This window comes from Phaseolus vulgaris, chromosome 6 (genome assembly GCF_000499845.2).
Source record: "Phaseolus vulgaris cultivar G19833 chromosome 6, P. vulgaris v2.0, whole genome shotgun sequence".
Lineage (NCBI taxonomy): Eukaryota > Viridiplantae > Streptophyta > Magnoliopsida > Fabales > Fabaceae > Phaseolus > Phaseolus vulgaris.
In genome coordinates this window covers 2911287-2927937 of record NC_023754.2, presented here as the reverse complement: position 1 = coordinate 2927937, position 16651 = coordinate 2911287, and the positions used below count along the sequence as shown (strand labels likewise).

The window sequence follows — 16651 nt, the reverse complement described above, 5'->3', positions numbered from 1 at the left end:
TAATACTAATGCTACAAGATATAAGACAAGTATTATTTGAACTCAACTGCTAATGGTTAAACATTGAGTATTATTTGGACACAACCACTCTTAGATAAACACAAGATATTGTTTGGAACACAGTCACTTCAACGCAACAAGATTTATATTGGTTCATCCTAATACGTGGGCTAGTTCTCCCTGAAGCATACTATTTAAGAGGTTTCACTAATCAGAACAATGATTACATCAAGTACACTAATCTCTCCAGGTTATCTCAAATATATAAATGTATATAGGTTACAACAAGAATCTCTCACTAAAGAAAAAAAAAACTAATCATATTAGTTAGGTGTTTTTAGATTTCTATAGACATAATTTTATTTACACTTAATAACTTTAATCATAAATTCATGGATTATAATAATAAATAACTCTATTATTTTAATTAAGATTAATTTAATTGGGTTTATTTTGGTCGTAACCGTTATTTCTATTATTTTTTTGTTTTTAGAATAGAATGTCTAATATTTCTCAGGATAGACCGTCTAAAGGAAGCATTTACCATTGTGAGTGGACCGAATATATGAAAGCCCAAATTTCTTATTTGAATCAAAACAAAAAAAACGAAATCTGAGGAGAAGAATAAGAGAATAAGATATACAATATCTCATAAAACAGAGTTGGAAGCATATCTTCTACAAAATAAGAAAAAACATAATCGTGATAAAATTGTAAAAAAATTCTAAGAATTCTGGAAAGTTGGAAATTGAGAAATTGTTAACAAAATCTAGACTGGAATATTTTCCTATGATCCTTGGAGCAAAAAAATCTATAAACAGGTACAAGCTTCAAGGATAAATCATCAAGTTTTGTATCTTGACAATGACGTTGGGAGAACAAAGCATTAAGGTTTTCTTATTCTCTTCTTTGTAATCTGTTCATTTTGTCTCCACATGAAAGGCTAAACTCCTTTAGACTGATTCTCTTGTAATTTCACAATGAATTATGAGGTTCTATATAATTGATGAGCATATATTTATTCACATTCAATAGCTTTAGTCATAGATTATTTGACTATAATAATAAATAAATCTATTATTTTAATTAATATTCATATAATTGGGTTTATTTTGGCTTTAACTATTATCTTCGTTAAGAGTAAATGGTATGAAGGAAGTGTCTACCTATGTAAATGGGTCAAATATGCAAAAGTCCAAGTTGCTTCTTTTAATCAAAACAAAAAACAAAATCTAAGGAGAAGAAGAGGAAATAAAAGCTATAATATCTCAGAAAAAAAAAAATCGTAAGCAAATCTTCTGCAAAATACAAGAATTATGGAAAAGTGAAGTCTGTTAACAAAATCTAAACTACAATATTTTTCTAAGATTCTTGGAGCAGAAAAGTCTATAAAAGGACACAAGCATCAAGGAGAAAGGAGGATCATAGGATTTTCTTAGTTTCTTTTCTTTTTTGTAATTCTTTTGTTTTGCCTCCGCATAGAAGGTTAAACCTTTTTTTATTGATTCCTTTGTAATTTTCCATTGAGTTTTGAGGTTTTGGTCAATAGAAGTTTCATTTTTTAATTATCTATAACAGTTATTTTAATATTCTAATCTCCTGAAAAATTGGTTTTTGTAAGAGGATTGAAAGTCTTCCTTATCTTAAACTTTGATTTCTTAGTTAGTTCGCATTGTTCTAATTAATTTTCTTTTATCTGCATTTCAACCATTTTGATTAACCATTAAGACAGAATACAAGACGATGAACATATCTAAGCGCAACATAATTACTACATGGGAATTTCTATCTTGAAAACACTATACCACCAAAACTCTTCACACTCTAGGGTGGGGCCATATAGAAAAGTCATGCAAAATAAATAAACTTTATCAAACATAATTACACAAGTGAATTTTATAATTATATAAAAAAAAATTAAAATCTATATCTATACTTTTTTCTGAAAAAGGACAGTATCCAAACCAGTCTTCATATCGATCCATTTCCTTCTAGGTATTGTAATTCCCGGGAAGCATCTCATTTATGGCCACGGCTAAGTACTTAATTTATTGAAATTTCATTTCTTATGTCTGCTTATTTTCTACCTTTAAGAATACAAAATAACATTTCATTTCAGTATATTTTGCCTCTGTAACAAAAATGTAAACCCCTTGACCCATCTGTAATTTGGGGACAGACATGAATCTTGACAATAAAAATCTCACCTCAAACTGACATTATTTTTTCACTCTAAGGAACTAACACGATTTGTATGTTAGAGGACACATATGTCCTAACAGTTTCTCCTTCTCCCAGCATAAATACAAACGAAAAAATGGAAAGAATATAAACTGATATAGAATCAAATAACATTCATTCATAGATATCCTTGAGCCATCCAAATGAAGTGTTCGAAAGTCAAAGAAAGGGCAGGAAAGTTCACCAGTACACCACTGAATGACGACCAGAACATAAACCCTGACTAATCTACTTAACTACTGTCACGATTAATCTGAAAAAGCTTCCAAAACACTGCTCAGGCCTTCTTATTCCTAGAATTCACCCTCCTCAACAGGTTTTTAATTTCAGCATCCAGTTTGGCTCTCATATGGGGGGAAAGAGTATTCCCTGAATTCTCCAGGATTGATGACATCATCTCCAAGTTCTTCTTCATAAACTCAAGAGAAGGAGGTGTCTCAGCAGGCATTGCTATAGACTGAGTTGGTTGAGTAGGAGTCACACCAGGCATTGCTGCAGTACCAACCATGGTATTCTTCAAGCCTGCTTTACTTACAGGGACAGTACCAACCACTGACATAGAACTTGCTGCCAGGCTATGATCAGTAATAACATTCCCAATAGGTCCCTCTTGGGAAACATGTGACTCTAGATTTGAAGCTATAACTAGTGCACTGCAGTTATGGCTTGCTGCATCGATATGCACTGAAGAAATCTGAGAAATTTGAGGATCTTCTGGTGCTTCTATCTTTTCCCTCTCTTTATGCACAGCCCTTCCTTCAGAAACAAAAGAAAAAGAACTCGGATTTTGTGAAGCATCAGGAATGGAGCTGTATTTGCTGCTGCCCCCATTTAAATTTATCTCAACATTTGGCTGCTGATGCACTGATGTTACTTCTGTCACCCTCACCTTTTGTATCAATTTTCTCTCTGGCCTCAATGAGACACCACTAGAAGTATTAGCATTCACATCTGACAGGCCAGAGAGTGATTTTATCTCACTACCCGATTTAGTATATGCAGAAGATTCATGGGTCCTCGAGTCTTCTCTTTCCGCTGACAAAACCTCTTCCTCTGGTTCAATGTTCAAGTAAGGGTAAGACAGATACTTACTTTTTCTCCGAACTCTGTAACCAAAGCCTACTGTAAAAGAAAAGAAAATTGCCCAATCAGTAATTTTTTGGCTAAATAATTGAAACCACATGACCACCACGTCAGTGTATTGTACATATCACACATTACCCAATCAATTCACAAACCTTCAGCTCATTATAAGAGAAGATTAAGAAGCCGCTCATGATACCAACATACTATGAAGCAACTTAAAGAATACATAAACATTAGCCCTCATGCAGTTCTACTATTCTACACATGAATAAAGCACCAATGGGGAAATAACTCAACATCTATAAAATTTCAGACATGCGTATGCCAAACAAGAAAAAAAAAATACCAAATGTCCAATTTGAAACACCACTTTTTACATGCTGATATGTGTCATGTCATATAATAGAAATTAGAATCATGAAATGTACTACAGATTAAAGATGTGAACTGCAATCAAATTGGTGCAACTATGATGTATACATGAGACTTAGAGACCTATTGTTTTACCCATGTTTGGAAAGATGTGACAGATGGAATAAATCGTGTCAAATGCTGAAATGATACAGAAACTGGACCATAGTAAGATATGAAACATTGGATCTATGTTTTGGCAGAAGTGATTTTGAATTTTTAAACATGATTGTGCGCCCAAAATATTCGCAGTCAAAATTTATACATTGGAAGGTATGCACGCTGTGGGAAATTGATACTCGTTGTAAACCACACTAGACCATAGAAATTTAAGAATGCATATAAAGGTTAAAAAAAAAGAGTTCCATCCAGAATAAAACCATAATTAGAAAAAGTAACAATCAAACACATAACAAAGTGCATAAAGGAGATCATAATCTCAACACCAATATCTTACAGCCTATAGGTTTCTCAGGGGCTTCTTCAGTCATGATGGGGTTTCTTATCACAGTGGTGTTTGCAGTCACTTTTGTCTCAGCAACAAAATTAACGTCATCAATTCCTGCAGTCAAAACCACATCCTTCGCCGTCTTCCAATAGGCTACCGAATACAATGCACGCAAGGAAAATAAACAAAATTGAAGGAAAAAAAAAAAACAAATCAAGACTTTGAATAGCTTCCAAATAAACAAAAACTCTCTTACCAGTTGCCTTTATGAATCAATTCTGAAAGCAATCCAAGCCTGCAGAGCAGAGAAAATTTCACTTGCACAAATTCTCACTTCACACTAAAGGAAAGGGAAAGGCATACGAAATCAATTTAAGAATTGGGCAAACACCCATCATTCACAAAAATAAACTGAACTGTAAAGAATAAAATATGATATAAGCATTAATTTTAATATTTATAATGAAAAGCTAATTAGGTAAAAGACAAAAACAATAAAGGAAAGTAAAAAATAATGAGTGATTTAGAAGAACAAGGGCACTGAATGTGAAGGGTTCTTCACCACTTCAAACTAGAGTAACCGTTAAAAGTAATGCAACTACTCCACCTCTTGTTTGGCACATTTTTTTACATATGTTTTGAGATGGATGACTACACAAAAATTAAACGCTTGTATGAGGTAATTTTAACTGGTTAGATGAAGAATGCATATTTATTGAATAGTCCCTAGTTACTTCAGTAAGTGTATCCTTCATAGTTTGATTAGTTCCTATGTGTTCTCTATCACTGTCTGTCTTGTTCTCCAACCTCCTTCTAATATGCTTCCCGCTGATTCCCCAGATAGCTTAGCACTAGAACATCCCAAAACGGTAACACTAGAACACAGGACCAGCAAGCGGTTCATAGGATCAATCATGAATCAACACCACATATGCTTCCTGGATTGCCTTAAAGTGACTCTGTATTTGATATTCTTTTTCTTGTTTCACAGCTTCAGTTTCCACAAGAAGGAGAGCAAGTTGTTTCTGTTGCAAGACAACCAATACTGTATAGTGAATAGTGATACTGTTGCCCGTCTCCAGCACCAGATTTCCTTTTGCTCTGGCCGCTGAACAATTCAGATGATAGGAAATATAATTAGTCCTCATCCTCAACCAACTTTTAGTTATTATCAGCCTCTTTGTTATCTTCCTGAAAACCTTCAGGAAGCTTAAAAGCAGCACAATGGGAACCAAGCTCTGCAGGTTCAAATGTCAAAGCCTTAGTAAGAATGGGAAACAAAACATACTTTAATTCAACACTCCCCTCAAATTTAACTTTGTAAGAAATTGAACCTTCATTTCAATTTCAACTACACAATTCCGCCCACATTAACCCTAATAAATCATACATAAATTCTAAATCATTATTTTCAATGGAATAAAATAATTTAGTAGAGTACAGGGATTCTTCCAAACAAAAAAGTTCACAAGCAATGAAGTGAAGAAGGAAACAAGAATTTGAAACAATCATTCAATGGAAAACCCTAACTCGTTTGATATAGCAATGAATAGATTTTTTTTTAAATCCTACTGTGCGAAAAGAATCAAAACTTGGGATAATGCAAGAGGAGGTTGACGTGGGAACCGCCGTCAATCAGGTGGGTCCCGGCGGCGGAGACGGAGGAGTGGACGGAGGAAGGTCTGTGCAGTGGCCATTCCGACTATGTGGAGAACGAAAATTTTTATTTTTATCTCTCAATAATAACAAAGTTATTTATTTACCAAATATATTAATAATAGTATTGAATTATAAATTTTAATAATTTAATAATTAGATTATATATTATATTAGATTAAAATTTCCTAATTTTAAAAACTTCGAAGAATAAACGTGTTATTGAATTTTTATAAGGATCAAAATTACACATTCACTGTATTAGAGGAACGAGAACTAAAAGTGAATTTAAATCTAGAGTTTAGTAACGAGGTTGTAATTATTATCATTAAAAGGAGAGAATAAATTACAGTAAAATTTTATAAGAAATTCTTAAATCACATTTATACCCTCTGTATATTTCTTTATTATAAGAGGAAATTACATTGGTGCTTCTTAAAAATTATACTAATATTTCAATTATTTTTAAATTGTACAAATATTTTAAGATATAATTACATTTTTATCTCTACATTTACATCAATATTCAATCTATTACAATTTGATTTTTTTTTATGTTAAATTTCATTAACATTATGATGTAACAATTGTAAGTGACACTTTTATGCACATATGTCTCAACGTCGAATCCTCGTCATCACACTAAATCCTAAATCCTTTTCTCTTCATCCTCTCTTCCAACTCTAATCATCTTTCTCCTCCAAGCACCTTCGTAATAATGGATTTTTCTTCATTATTTATCAATTTATCGTATCCTGCATCACAACCAACAATAATTATGATCCTCATGTTTTAACCCTCAAATTCACTCTTTCATTTCTCTCTTTCTTCAATCCTCCTTCTTTGTTTCTAGTCGCAGTTTGAATTCACAATCTTGACATTGAGGATATTGCAAAAGCTTATGGGAACATTGAGAGTATTGGAGAACATTATGGATTTGATTTTTGGGGTATTGTAGAACATTCAACAAAAGAAAAGATTAAAAAAAGATAGATATCAATAAAGTTGTGAGTGGTCAAAGACTCAACTGCGCATTGAGAGACTGAATAGAGGATGTGCTGTGCAGCAGAGGTGAAGGCCGAGGTAGAGAGCGCATTGGGAGAGAGAATGTGCGTGCGACAGAGGCGACGAAGGTCAGGGTCGGCGACAAGGGTTGAGTTGACGACGCAGAGACGCAAGGTTGTTACAGTGAGGATGACGAAGAGGGGAGAGTCTTGGGGTTCATAACATGTGGACTTAACACGTGGACTCCACCTATGTACTATTGTCCCACATTGTGTATCGCATCATCAAAAGTTAACTCCTTGATGAAAATTTAACAAGAGACCAAATTGTATATTCTTTTAAATTCTTTTTGGACCAAATTAATTTTTTTTTAAATCACTATAGTAAATTGAATATTGATCATAAATGTAGAGACAAAAATATAATTATATCTAGTTTTAAAATGATTTAAATTTTTTATTGGAAAACTGAAAGATATTCCAAGTATTAATCATCGAGTTGCAATAAAAATTTCTCAAAAAAAGTATATATATATATATATATATATATACTTGCTTGCAACTTAATCTTAAAAGCACTATGTCAACGCGTCTTTAAAAAAGTTCAAAATTAAAACTTATTACCAAGAATTTCAAATCTTAGACTCTCTAAATAACTAATTCAACTTTTACGGCTATATCATATCATATGTAAAAAAATCTCTAAAAAGGTCTTTTTAAAAAAATTGAGAAAGAATATGTATGAATTCTTTTATGCAAGTTAAAATTAATTTTTTTAATAAAACTCAGGCTAGGCATGCTATCATACCAAAAATAGCACAAAGACGAAAAAAAAAAGACTAGACCAAATATATGTAAAAAAAACTAAGAGTAGTCTAAGCAACTAGAGTTTAAATTAAAAAAAATTAAAAAATTAAATAAAGACAAGAAGATAAATAAAAGAACATTCTCTAATAAGTAGCTCCCATAAAAACAATAAAGGAACCATTGAATCTAAAAAATCCAATCAGATTGACTATCATTTGCATTCAATATTGATAATAAAATCATATGATATGATGCACATCGCTACAATTACTTTTTCTTGAGTTGACCTATTTTGGACCAAATTGACTTCTTTTAAGAAAATATCGGTTGAGGTAGATTCAACTATATTCACGGCTAAGATGGTCAGACATGATTATTGAGCCTGTTGTTCATCACTTGAAAGATATTCAAAACAATTTTGTAAGACTAGATCTTGAGAAATAGATTTAAAAGTAACTTGTTTGAGGTGAGAGAATCCTTCTAAAAGACCATAATTTCCAATAGGCAGCAATAAGTCATTTTTTATCAAATTATCTAATTCATGGGTGTTCCTACTAGGGAGATGGGGCCTAGAGAACTATTGAAGTCTTCTCCTTCTTCCTTCGGTCGGGCAGGTGACTGGGTGATGAGCTGAGATTCTTCTCGTCCTCCTGCTTCTCCATTTTCGGCACTCGGTCTCGGGAGAACACCGGATGGTGGGGGTACTTGCGAAGACACTCCGACGCTCAAGTCAGTAAAGCGGGTGGTTAGCTCTCAGGTAGGTGAACAGTAATAAATGACATACCTTACTCCTTGGGATGCGTGCTATTTATATTATTCTAATAGGCCTACCTTGTTGGGCCCGTTTATCAAGGTGGATACCGCTTAGGGTTGCATTACCTAATTCTTGATGATGGATTAGCTTCACTGATCTCGGTTTGAGCGTTAATTGTAATAGGGTTCGGCCATCGGCCAAGTTCCCATGGTATGGGTCGGCCATCGGCCAAATCCTTGTGGTCTCGGCCGTCTCGGCCAGATCTTCTAAGGTCTCGGCCAAGTGGATCGTCGGCCTCGTCCTCTCGGCCAAAGTTCTTAAGCCTCAACCAGGTTTCCCAAGTGTCGGTCAGGTAGACTCGGCCTCGGGCAGCCAGGTGGGTCCCAGCCTCGCCCATACCGGTACAATGGGCATCCTCCAAAAATGGTATATCAGTAAAAACAACATTCTAAAATCCTAAACAAGCCCTATATCTTTAGCAAAATTCTTAAACTTTGACCAATAAGAGATAAAACTTCCACGTAGCCAACACCAACTTCAATAAAGGGTATCGAGATCAATAATAGTTCCCTTAACTTCCACCACTCTTGTGTTATGAACAAGTATATCAGTACCTCTGTTGTAGAATTCTATTTCACCAACCACTTCCTTGTGAGGGACATCATTATTTTCTTTGGTCTAGACAATCACAAGTTTATACTGTACAACAACAGGTTTGGACAAACAGTAGGCAGTTTGACAATGTTATTGAGGTTATGAAAATGTTGTTTGCATTTAGAAATATCATGCCCTATCATTTTGCAGGAAACTTCTCAAATTCAATATTTGCAATAAAAGCAAAACTAGGTCTTTCCACACAAAAATTGATTAGGCAAAGCAAATATCATAACAATATCAATCACCACTCTACCAAAAGAAATCTTCAGATTTATTCGTGGTGCAGTCATCAAGAAAAAAAGGAGTATAAATTGAGCTTTGGCGAGTTTCATGGAAGATGACACAAAGTCTTTGGTACAAGCAAAAACTCTCAAGTTGAATTGAGATTCCAATACCCCACTGCCAGGATCCCACTTCTAGGACTCTTTTCACTTCAAGAGAAGAGAAAACAAATTCATAAACCTTTTTTTTTTTCCAAAGGAATAACTTTCCAAAGTCCCAGAGATTTCGAGGCAAAATCCAAATTTTTGCACACGTTCGTATGAGTAAAATGTTTGTCACCTTTAGATAGCATTATTCTCCCATGAAGGTGATTTTTACAGTTTTCAAGACCTATAAGATACACATCTTCGTCAATCTAAACATATATTAAATCTTCATTAATGCAAGAAGAACACAACTATGAAATAGGGTTATATCACAAGCATTATTCAAGGTTTGTGCAAAAGTCTTCTTTTGTACTTGAGCTACATAAGATGACTTGATTTGTGAAGAACAACCTTGGTCCTTAAGACACCCCTAAGAAATTTGAAAACCAAAAGAATTTATCTCTCATTCCACCAAAGAGAATCATCACTTCAAACTTGCAACAAACGGAGTTGTTAAGAACAAAATGTTGATCATCGACCAAGACAATAACAATGAGAAACAAGATTGACAAACGAGATTTAATTAGAGGGCCAACATTGCAAATATGTTCATAAAAGGTCATTTTTTTTCCTTAAAAATATAAATAGATCTCAATTTAGTGTATAAAAGAAGGAAATTTTGTATTCAATTCCTAAGTGTGTAAAAAGTGAAATAATTACGTCATTTTTGCTAAATTTATGTGAGATTTGCCATTAAATTGTAATATTTAAAAATCAATTTAACACTGGATTCTTTAAGACTAATTCATATTAAATTATAAAGTTCAGAAATCAGTTTGTATTTTTTTTAGCATATATATAGAGTAAATAATATTTTTTATTCTTTTAAGACTAAAAATGTTACCAATTTATATATTTAGGGATCAGATCGTCAATTTTTTTACTGAAACAATGTCAAGCTATTTCTTTTTATAAGAATATAAAAGAAGGCATGAAATGAAAAAGTTGAGTCTAGCATGGTAATTGGTGAACACGAGAAGATGAACACAATTCAAGTGATACAAAGTAACTAGGTCTAAATGCAAATATCGAAAACATCATAATGCAAAACTCTTGATACTGTAATTTTGAGTCATGTAGAAAACACTAGAAAGAAAGAAAAGTGAACTTTAGCAAACACAATAAAACCATTTCTTCTAATCTCTTTCATTTAAACTGGTTGGGACTAAGAGAAATTAGTTTAAAACATATAGACTAAAAAATGATTTGAAGTACAAAGAATAATAATTAAAAAGTATTCAACAGTAAAGACTAAATAAATATTTTAACCAAAGAAAACAACCATAAATGATAACATTCTATGCAACTAACAATGTTTTGAATTATCAAGGACTAACAAACCCTAACTAAATCTCTTAATGACTAATTTGGAGATTGTTAAAACCTACTTTGTCCCGTAATATAGAAGCATAAATACAAATGAAAGACATTGTAAGCACTGAATGATATTGAATCGAACGACACTCGTGCATAAAATATCTTTAAAAAATGGGGATGAAAGTCCACCAGTACAACCACTGCAAGAGGACTGGAATAAAACTACTGTGATCTACTTAACTACCATGATAAATTTAGAAAGAAAAGCCTCCCAGACCTCTGTTTAGACCTTGGTCCTGGAATTCACCTTTCTCATAAGGTTTTTAATTCCAGAATCCAGTTTGGCTCTCATCTGGGGGCAAAGACTACTCCCTGAATTCTCCAGTACTGATGTCATCATCTGCAACTTCTGCTTCATGTCCTGAAGGGATGGAGGTGTTTCACCAAGCATTGGCACAGTAGACCCAGTTTGTTGGGCAGGGGTCACACCAGGCACTGCTATAGACCCAGTTGGTAGGGTAGGGATCACACCAGGCTCTGCCATGGACACAGTTGGCTGGTTAGGGGTCACACCATGCCTTGGCTTAGACAAAATTGGTTGGGTAGGGGTTACAGCCATAGACCCAGATGGTTGAGTAGGGCTTCCACCAAGCATTGCCATAGACCCGGTTGGTTGAACAGAGGTTACATCAGGTATTGCCTTAGACCCGGTTGGTTGAGCAGGGTTTACACCAGTCATTGCCACAAACCCAGTTGATTGAGCAGGGGTTACACCAGGCATTGCCATAGATCCAGTTGGTTGATTAGGGGTTACACCAGGCATTGCCATAAACCCAGCGGGTTGGGCAGGGATCATGAGTTGCTCCACAGGTGGACAGGATGCAGAAGGACGATGGAGCTTGTAATCAAGAAGAGTAGAACCAAAGGCAAATTTGTTCTGCTCTAAACTATGAAATGCAGCAGCGGCATCTTTACTTCTGACAAAAACAACTTGAGCACTACCAGCGTCTTTTAACAACTGAGTTTCTGATGCCTTCAAGGGACCAAAACGGTAAAAGGTAGTCATTAGATCTTCTTTTGATGGGATATAGGCTACCGGGGAAAATTGTAGGAGAAGACAATTTCCAAGTGATTCACCACCGTCCTTCCGTCTCCAGCAAATAGTAGTTTTTTTGATAGGCCTTGAACAAGCAGATAAGCTCGACTGCTTTGGTTTCAATTCAGTTGAAGTGAAATTGACAGTATCAAATTCTGTGCTGATTGAATTGCACTCAGCACTAGAATCGTTCAGATCAGGTATCTCAACAACAGATTTAGTGTTGAGAGCTTTTTTTGCTGCCATTTCTGTGCTATCAATCAGCCTAGGTTCCCCTAAAGCAAGTTTAGTATTGAGAGGTTTTTCTACTGCCTTCTCCATGTTATTGTTCAGCCCTGTTTGCTCTACAGCAAGTTTAGTATTGAGATGCGCTTCCGCTGCTTTCCCCAAGCTATTATGAGGCATTCCCACAGCAAGTTTATTATTGAGATGCACTCCTGCTGCTTTCCCAATGCTGTTCTCTAATGCTGCTTCATTTACCAGGACAGTACTGGCCTCTGCCTTGGTAATTACTGACAAGCTATTATCATTAATCCTCCCAACAGGCCCTTCTTGGGAAACACATGACTCTGGATTAGTAGAAAATAAAACTAGTTCTTCCTTATTTCCACTTTTATTTCTGTCAGGAATATCAACAGGCACAGGTGGGGATGTAAACTGCAAATCTATTACCAGTGAACTGCCTTTAAGCTTTTTGGCATCTGTACACACCGAAGTAATTTGAGCACTTTCATTCTCTAGTACTTCTATCTTTTTCCTCTTTTTATAAACAGTCTTTCCTTCATAAGCAAGGCAACTCAGATTTGGTGAAGTTTGAGGAGTTGAGCTGTATTTGCGGCTTCCCCCAATTAAATTTGTCGTAACATTTTTTGGCTGTTGCCCCAAAGTTGCTTCTTCCATCTTCCTCTTTTGTTTCCTTTTTTTCCCAGGCATATGAGAGTCAATGCTAGATGTGTTTGCATTCACATCTGATAGGCCACTGAGTGATTTTCTCTTCCGCCTAACTGCACTTTCCCTTTTATTGTTCTTTCTCTTCTTACTTGTGGTATCTGGTAAATCATTACCCACAGGTTTCCCCGGTTCTTGTGCATTAACCTGGAAGGTAGCAAGTTCAGCCTCATCATAATAGTTTGATATTCTATATCTGCAAAAGAACTGCTCAACAAAATCAAAGTTCTCCTTCCCAACTGGAAACATACAATCAACGGCTGTAGAAAAAAGTCCTGAGAGTACATCAACTATAGATGCATTCATGAATTCGGGACTACTGGACTGATTATTGCAGCTGACAAACTTTCTGTACCAGTTCTTTCGGAACCTCCTGCTACCCAATTTAGCATTCGACAAAGATATGTTTGCAGGGTTACTACCAACACTTGAAGCCCCTCCTTTCCGAGAAGGATATGGTGTCTTCGAGTTTTCAGTTTCAGCAGGTGAATCTTTTTGTTTTGATCTAAGGTTTGTATACGGGTAAGACAGGTACTTGCTCTTTCTTCGATCTCTTGAATCAAAGCCTGCTGTGAAGGAAAAAATTTGCTCAATCAATAATTTGTACCTAGCCTATTGAAAGCATGAGGCCATGTTTATTACACTATTAAACATTGGCCAATCTATTCACAATAATTCAGCGCTTGATAAGATGATGAAGATGAAGAAGCCACTCAGAATACCAACATACAATAAAGCAAGTTAAATGATACATAAACATAAGCCCTCCTACACTTCTACTGTTCCACACATGAATCAAGAATCAATTGAGAGGATGATATCAAATAGGAATAAAACGCAAACCAAACGTCCACTTTTGAATTTATTTTTTTTCCATGCAGGTAAAAAGAGTCATATATCAGAACCATGAAATATAGAGAAGATATCTAAGCTCTACCACAAAAAGGTTGTGCACAAAATAATCAGTCACAGATTTAACATCGGAAGGTATGGAAAAACGATTCTCAACGCAAACTAAGAAACAATTCCTTATTTTTTTTCCCTATTGGAGATGATCTTATAACCGGACGATTGCTCAAATCTAAGTATAACTTATATAAGAAAGAGTTAATTATGAACAAAAAAACTACTTTACAGTTAGAAAGAGTGTACAAATGTGGGTTGCTTAAATGTAATATGACATAGTAGAGCCCACTTCAGACTCACTAAAAAACCTAAAGTGGGTTTCCTACATCACCAATGGAGATGCTCAGATTAATTTAAAAACCTGTAGAAAAGTAGAAAACCAGATTTCCATACAAAACACACTACAACCAAAAAAAATCACAATCACCATAGATATTAAGTCAACACAAAAATCTTACAGCTTCCAAGTTTCCCCCGGGCTTCTTCATGCATGATGGTGTTTCCAGTACTTTTTGTCTCATCACCAAAATCAGTGTCACCTCTTCCTAGGGTCAAAACCACATCCATTGCCGCCTGCTAATAAAATAAACTACCTAATACAACACATGCAAAGCAAAGACACAACCAGGGTTACAAAACTACTTGCAGATAAACAAAACTGAAGGTAATGAGATCAATATTTTGAATGGCTTCCACTTAACAAAAAGAAGAATCTCTTACCAAATTCTCTCTCAATCAATTCTGGAACTCATCAATGCCTGCATGAAACAGAAAAATTTACTTATACAAACTCTCACACTAAGAAAGCAAAAAACATATTTCATCAATTTAAGAGATGACATCCATTATTATAATTCTCAAAAACAGAAAAGTAAAGTTTTTTAGCATTTCCAATATAAATTATTATTTTTTATAAAAAACAAAGAAATAAAAAAAGAAACTCACACCCAATATTTTAATATTTTCAACAAGTGATGATTTAGCAGAACAAAAACACTGCATGTAAACGGGTTATTGACTTCACCCTAAACGACCACAGAAAATCAACGTAACCCACATCTTCAGCAATTTTTTTTTGTTTCTGAGAAAAAAAAAAAAGAGTCCGTTTGATAAGACTTCTTAAAACACAATTAATCAATTTAAATTCCATAACCCCATTGGTTATCATCGGAACGATCTCAAATTTTCAAGAGTGTGTACCCTCCACATTTACTCGCTAAAATGTGAAAAATAAAAAGAGTCGCATTTTAACAGAAAATTTCATTCACCAAAAGAATAACCCTGAAAATCTTACGCGTAATAGAATGATGCGTAATAGAATGATTTTCTCGGTAAGAAAACCAGGAAAATAAGTTATAGAAACTGAAGAGGAGAATAAGAGCCCCAGATTGAATGATGAATTACGAATTTTCACAAAGTTTGGAGAGAGAAAGAGAGAAGAGTTGAAGAAAAGGAAAGAAAAGGGAAAAGTGTGACTCGCCTGATCTGAGTCCAGTGAGAAGCAATTTGAGTGAGTGAATGAATGAAAGAGAAGAGAATGCAAACAGTGATAATAACTATGGTGAGTGAGTGAGTGACTAAATTTGTTTATATATATATATATATATATATTTTGTTTGGTAAAAGATATTAGATCCCTGTTTAGAAGGTAATAATAACAATAATCCCAAATTAAGTTTCAAAATTATATAATAAAAAAAAATTATCAAAATTTAATTCCCAATTTAAAACATATTATCTAAGAATATCACTATTATTTCTGAAGATTTGATCTTGTTGTCACTATTTACTCTAATTAACACGAATAACGTCTTATTTTGAAACTTAACTATTTGAAAAGTAATTGTATTTGTTTTTCTCGGAAACAATTCATAAACCTCCTTTCTTAATTGCTTTTTAAGTTTTGTTTATACCTAAGAAAAATATTTAGGTTTAATTATTTTTTTATTTTCTGTACTTTAAATTTTATTTTCAAATCTTTTAAAATCAAAGAAGTATATTTTAGTAAAAATAATTTTTTAAAAAAACTTCCCATGAATTTAAATTATGTAAGAGATATTAGATAATGGGTTTTGATATTAATTTTCGGAACTCATCCATTCCTAAAAATGAGATACTATTATTATTTTAACAAATTTTGTTGAAAATTAGTTAAATTTTTGTTGAGATTTAGCAATAAATTATACAAAATTATAGTTTATCATAAAAATAATGATTAAAATTACACACAAGTTCTTTTATATTAAAAGTTCAATATATTTATTTTATTTATTTAAAATTCAAATAAATTTAGATTATTTTTATTTTAAAATATCAATCAAACTCAAGTAACGAAATTTTACTAATTAAAAACTAAAATAGTCAAATATGAATTCTAAGATATTACATAAATTAATCTCTAGATTTTTACATTCAAACTGAGTAAGATCCAACCTGAACTTTGGTGAGACTTTTTTAACTTGAATATTTTGAAATTAAAATCATATATTTTTTAAATACTTAAAAAAAATATTTAGAAGATCAAAATTTTAAAATTCTTCATAAATAAAATAATAGTTAACTCAAACATTTATTTATTTATTTATTGTAATATAATAAATATTATGTAAACTTTAAATCCTTTATTTACAACACATGTATCGGTATTTTTAATTTTTGTTTTTAATGTATATCTGTAATTTATTATTATTATTATTATTATATATACAGTATTTTATTGTTATTATATTATTATTATGTATCTAATATTTTAAAATATATAATTTTTATCCTCTATTATATATTTAATATTATAATTACATTTAAGTATTTTTTAAAATTATTTGAAATAAAATTATAATTAATTGATAATGTACAAATTACCATATATATAAAAATTAATATTATATTTTA

General features: G+C 33.2%; 2 protein-coding genes across 15 annotated transcripts; both read right to left on the bottom strand.

The window, feature by feature from the left end:
* Window positions 1-2339: 2339 nt before the first annotated feature.
* LOC137830942 (uncharacterized) lies at window positions 2340-5934 on the bottom strand. 9 transcript variants are annotated; one of them, XM_068638368.1, is made up of 5 exons: window positions 5759-5924; window positions 4994-5424; window positions 4443-4481; window positions 4196-4339; window positions 2340-3363 (listed from the first exon to the last, which is right to left on the bottom strand). In XM_068638368.1, exons 4-5 carry the CDS (start codon window positions 4227-4229, stop codon window positions 2519-2521), a joined length of 879 nt encoding a protein of 292 aa, XP_068494469.1. In that variant the 5' UTR covers window positions 4230-4339; window positions 4443-4481; window positions 4994-5424; window positions 5759-5924; the 3' UTR covers window positions 2340-2518. The 9 variants fall into 9 exon arrangements, with proteins under 9 accessions (XP_068494469.1, XP_068494465.1, XP_068494470.1 ...); XM_068638364.1 differs by having other exon boundaries at window positions 4443-5424; window positions 5759-5933; XM_068638369.1 differs by lacking the exon at window positions 4994-5424 and having other exon boundaries at window positions 5759-5933.
* A 5006-nt stretch (window positions 5935-10940) lies between these two features.
* LOC137830940 (serine/threonine-protein kinase ATM-like) lies at window positions 10941-15338 on the bottom strand. 6 transcript variants are annotated; one of them, XM_068638357.1, is made up of 4 exons: window positions 15240-15338; window positions 14480-14517; window positions 14218-14352; window positions 10941-13422 (listed from the first exon to the last, which is right to left on the bottom strand). In XM_068638357.1, exons 3-4 carry the CDS (start codon window positions 14324-14326, stop codon window positions 11093-11095), a joined length of 2439 nt encoding a protein of 812 aa, XP_068494458.1. In that variant the 5' UTR covers window positions 14327-14352; window positions 14480-14517; window positions 15240-15338; the 3' UTR covers window positions 10941-11092. The 6 variants fall into 6 exon arrangements, with proteins under 6 accessions (XP_068494458.1, XP_068494462.1, XP_068494460.1 ...); XM_068638361.1 differs by having other exon boundaries at window positions 10941-13419; XM_068638359.1 differs by having other exon boundaries at window positions 14218-14348; window positions 15240-15335.
* Window positions 15339-16651: the final 1313 nt, after the last annotated feature.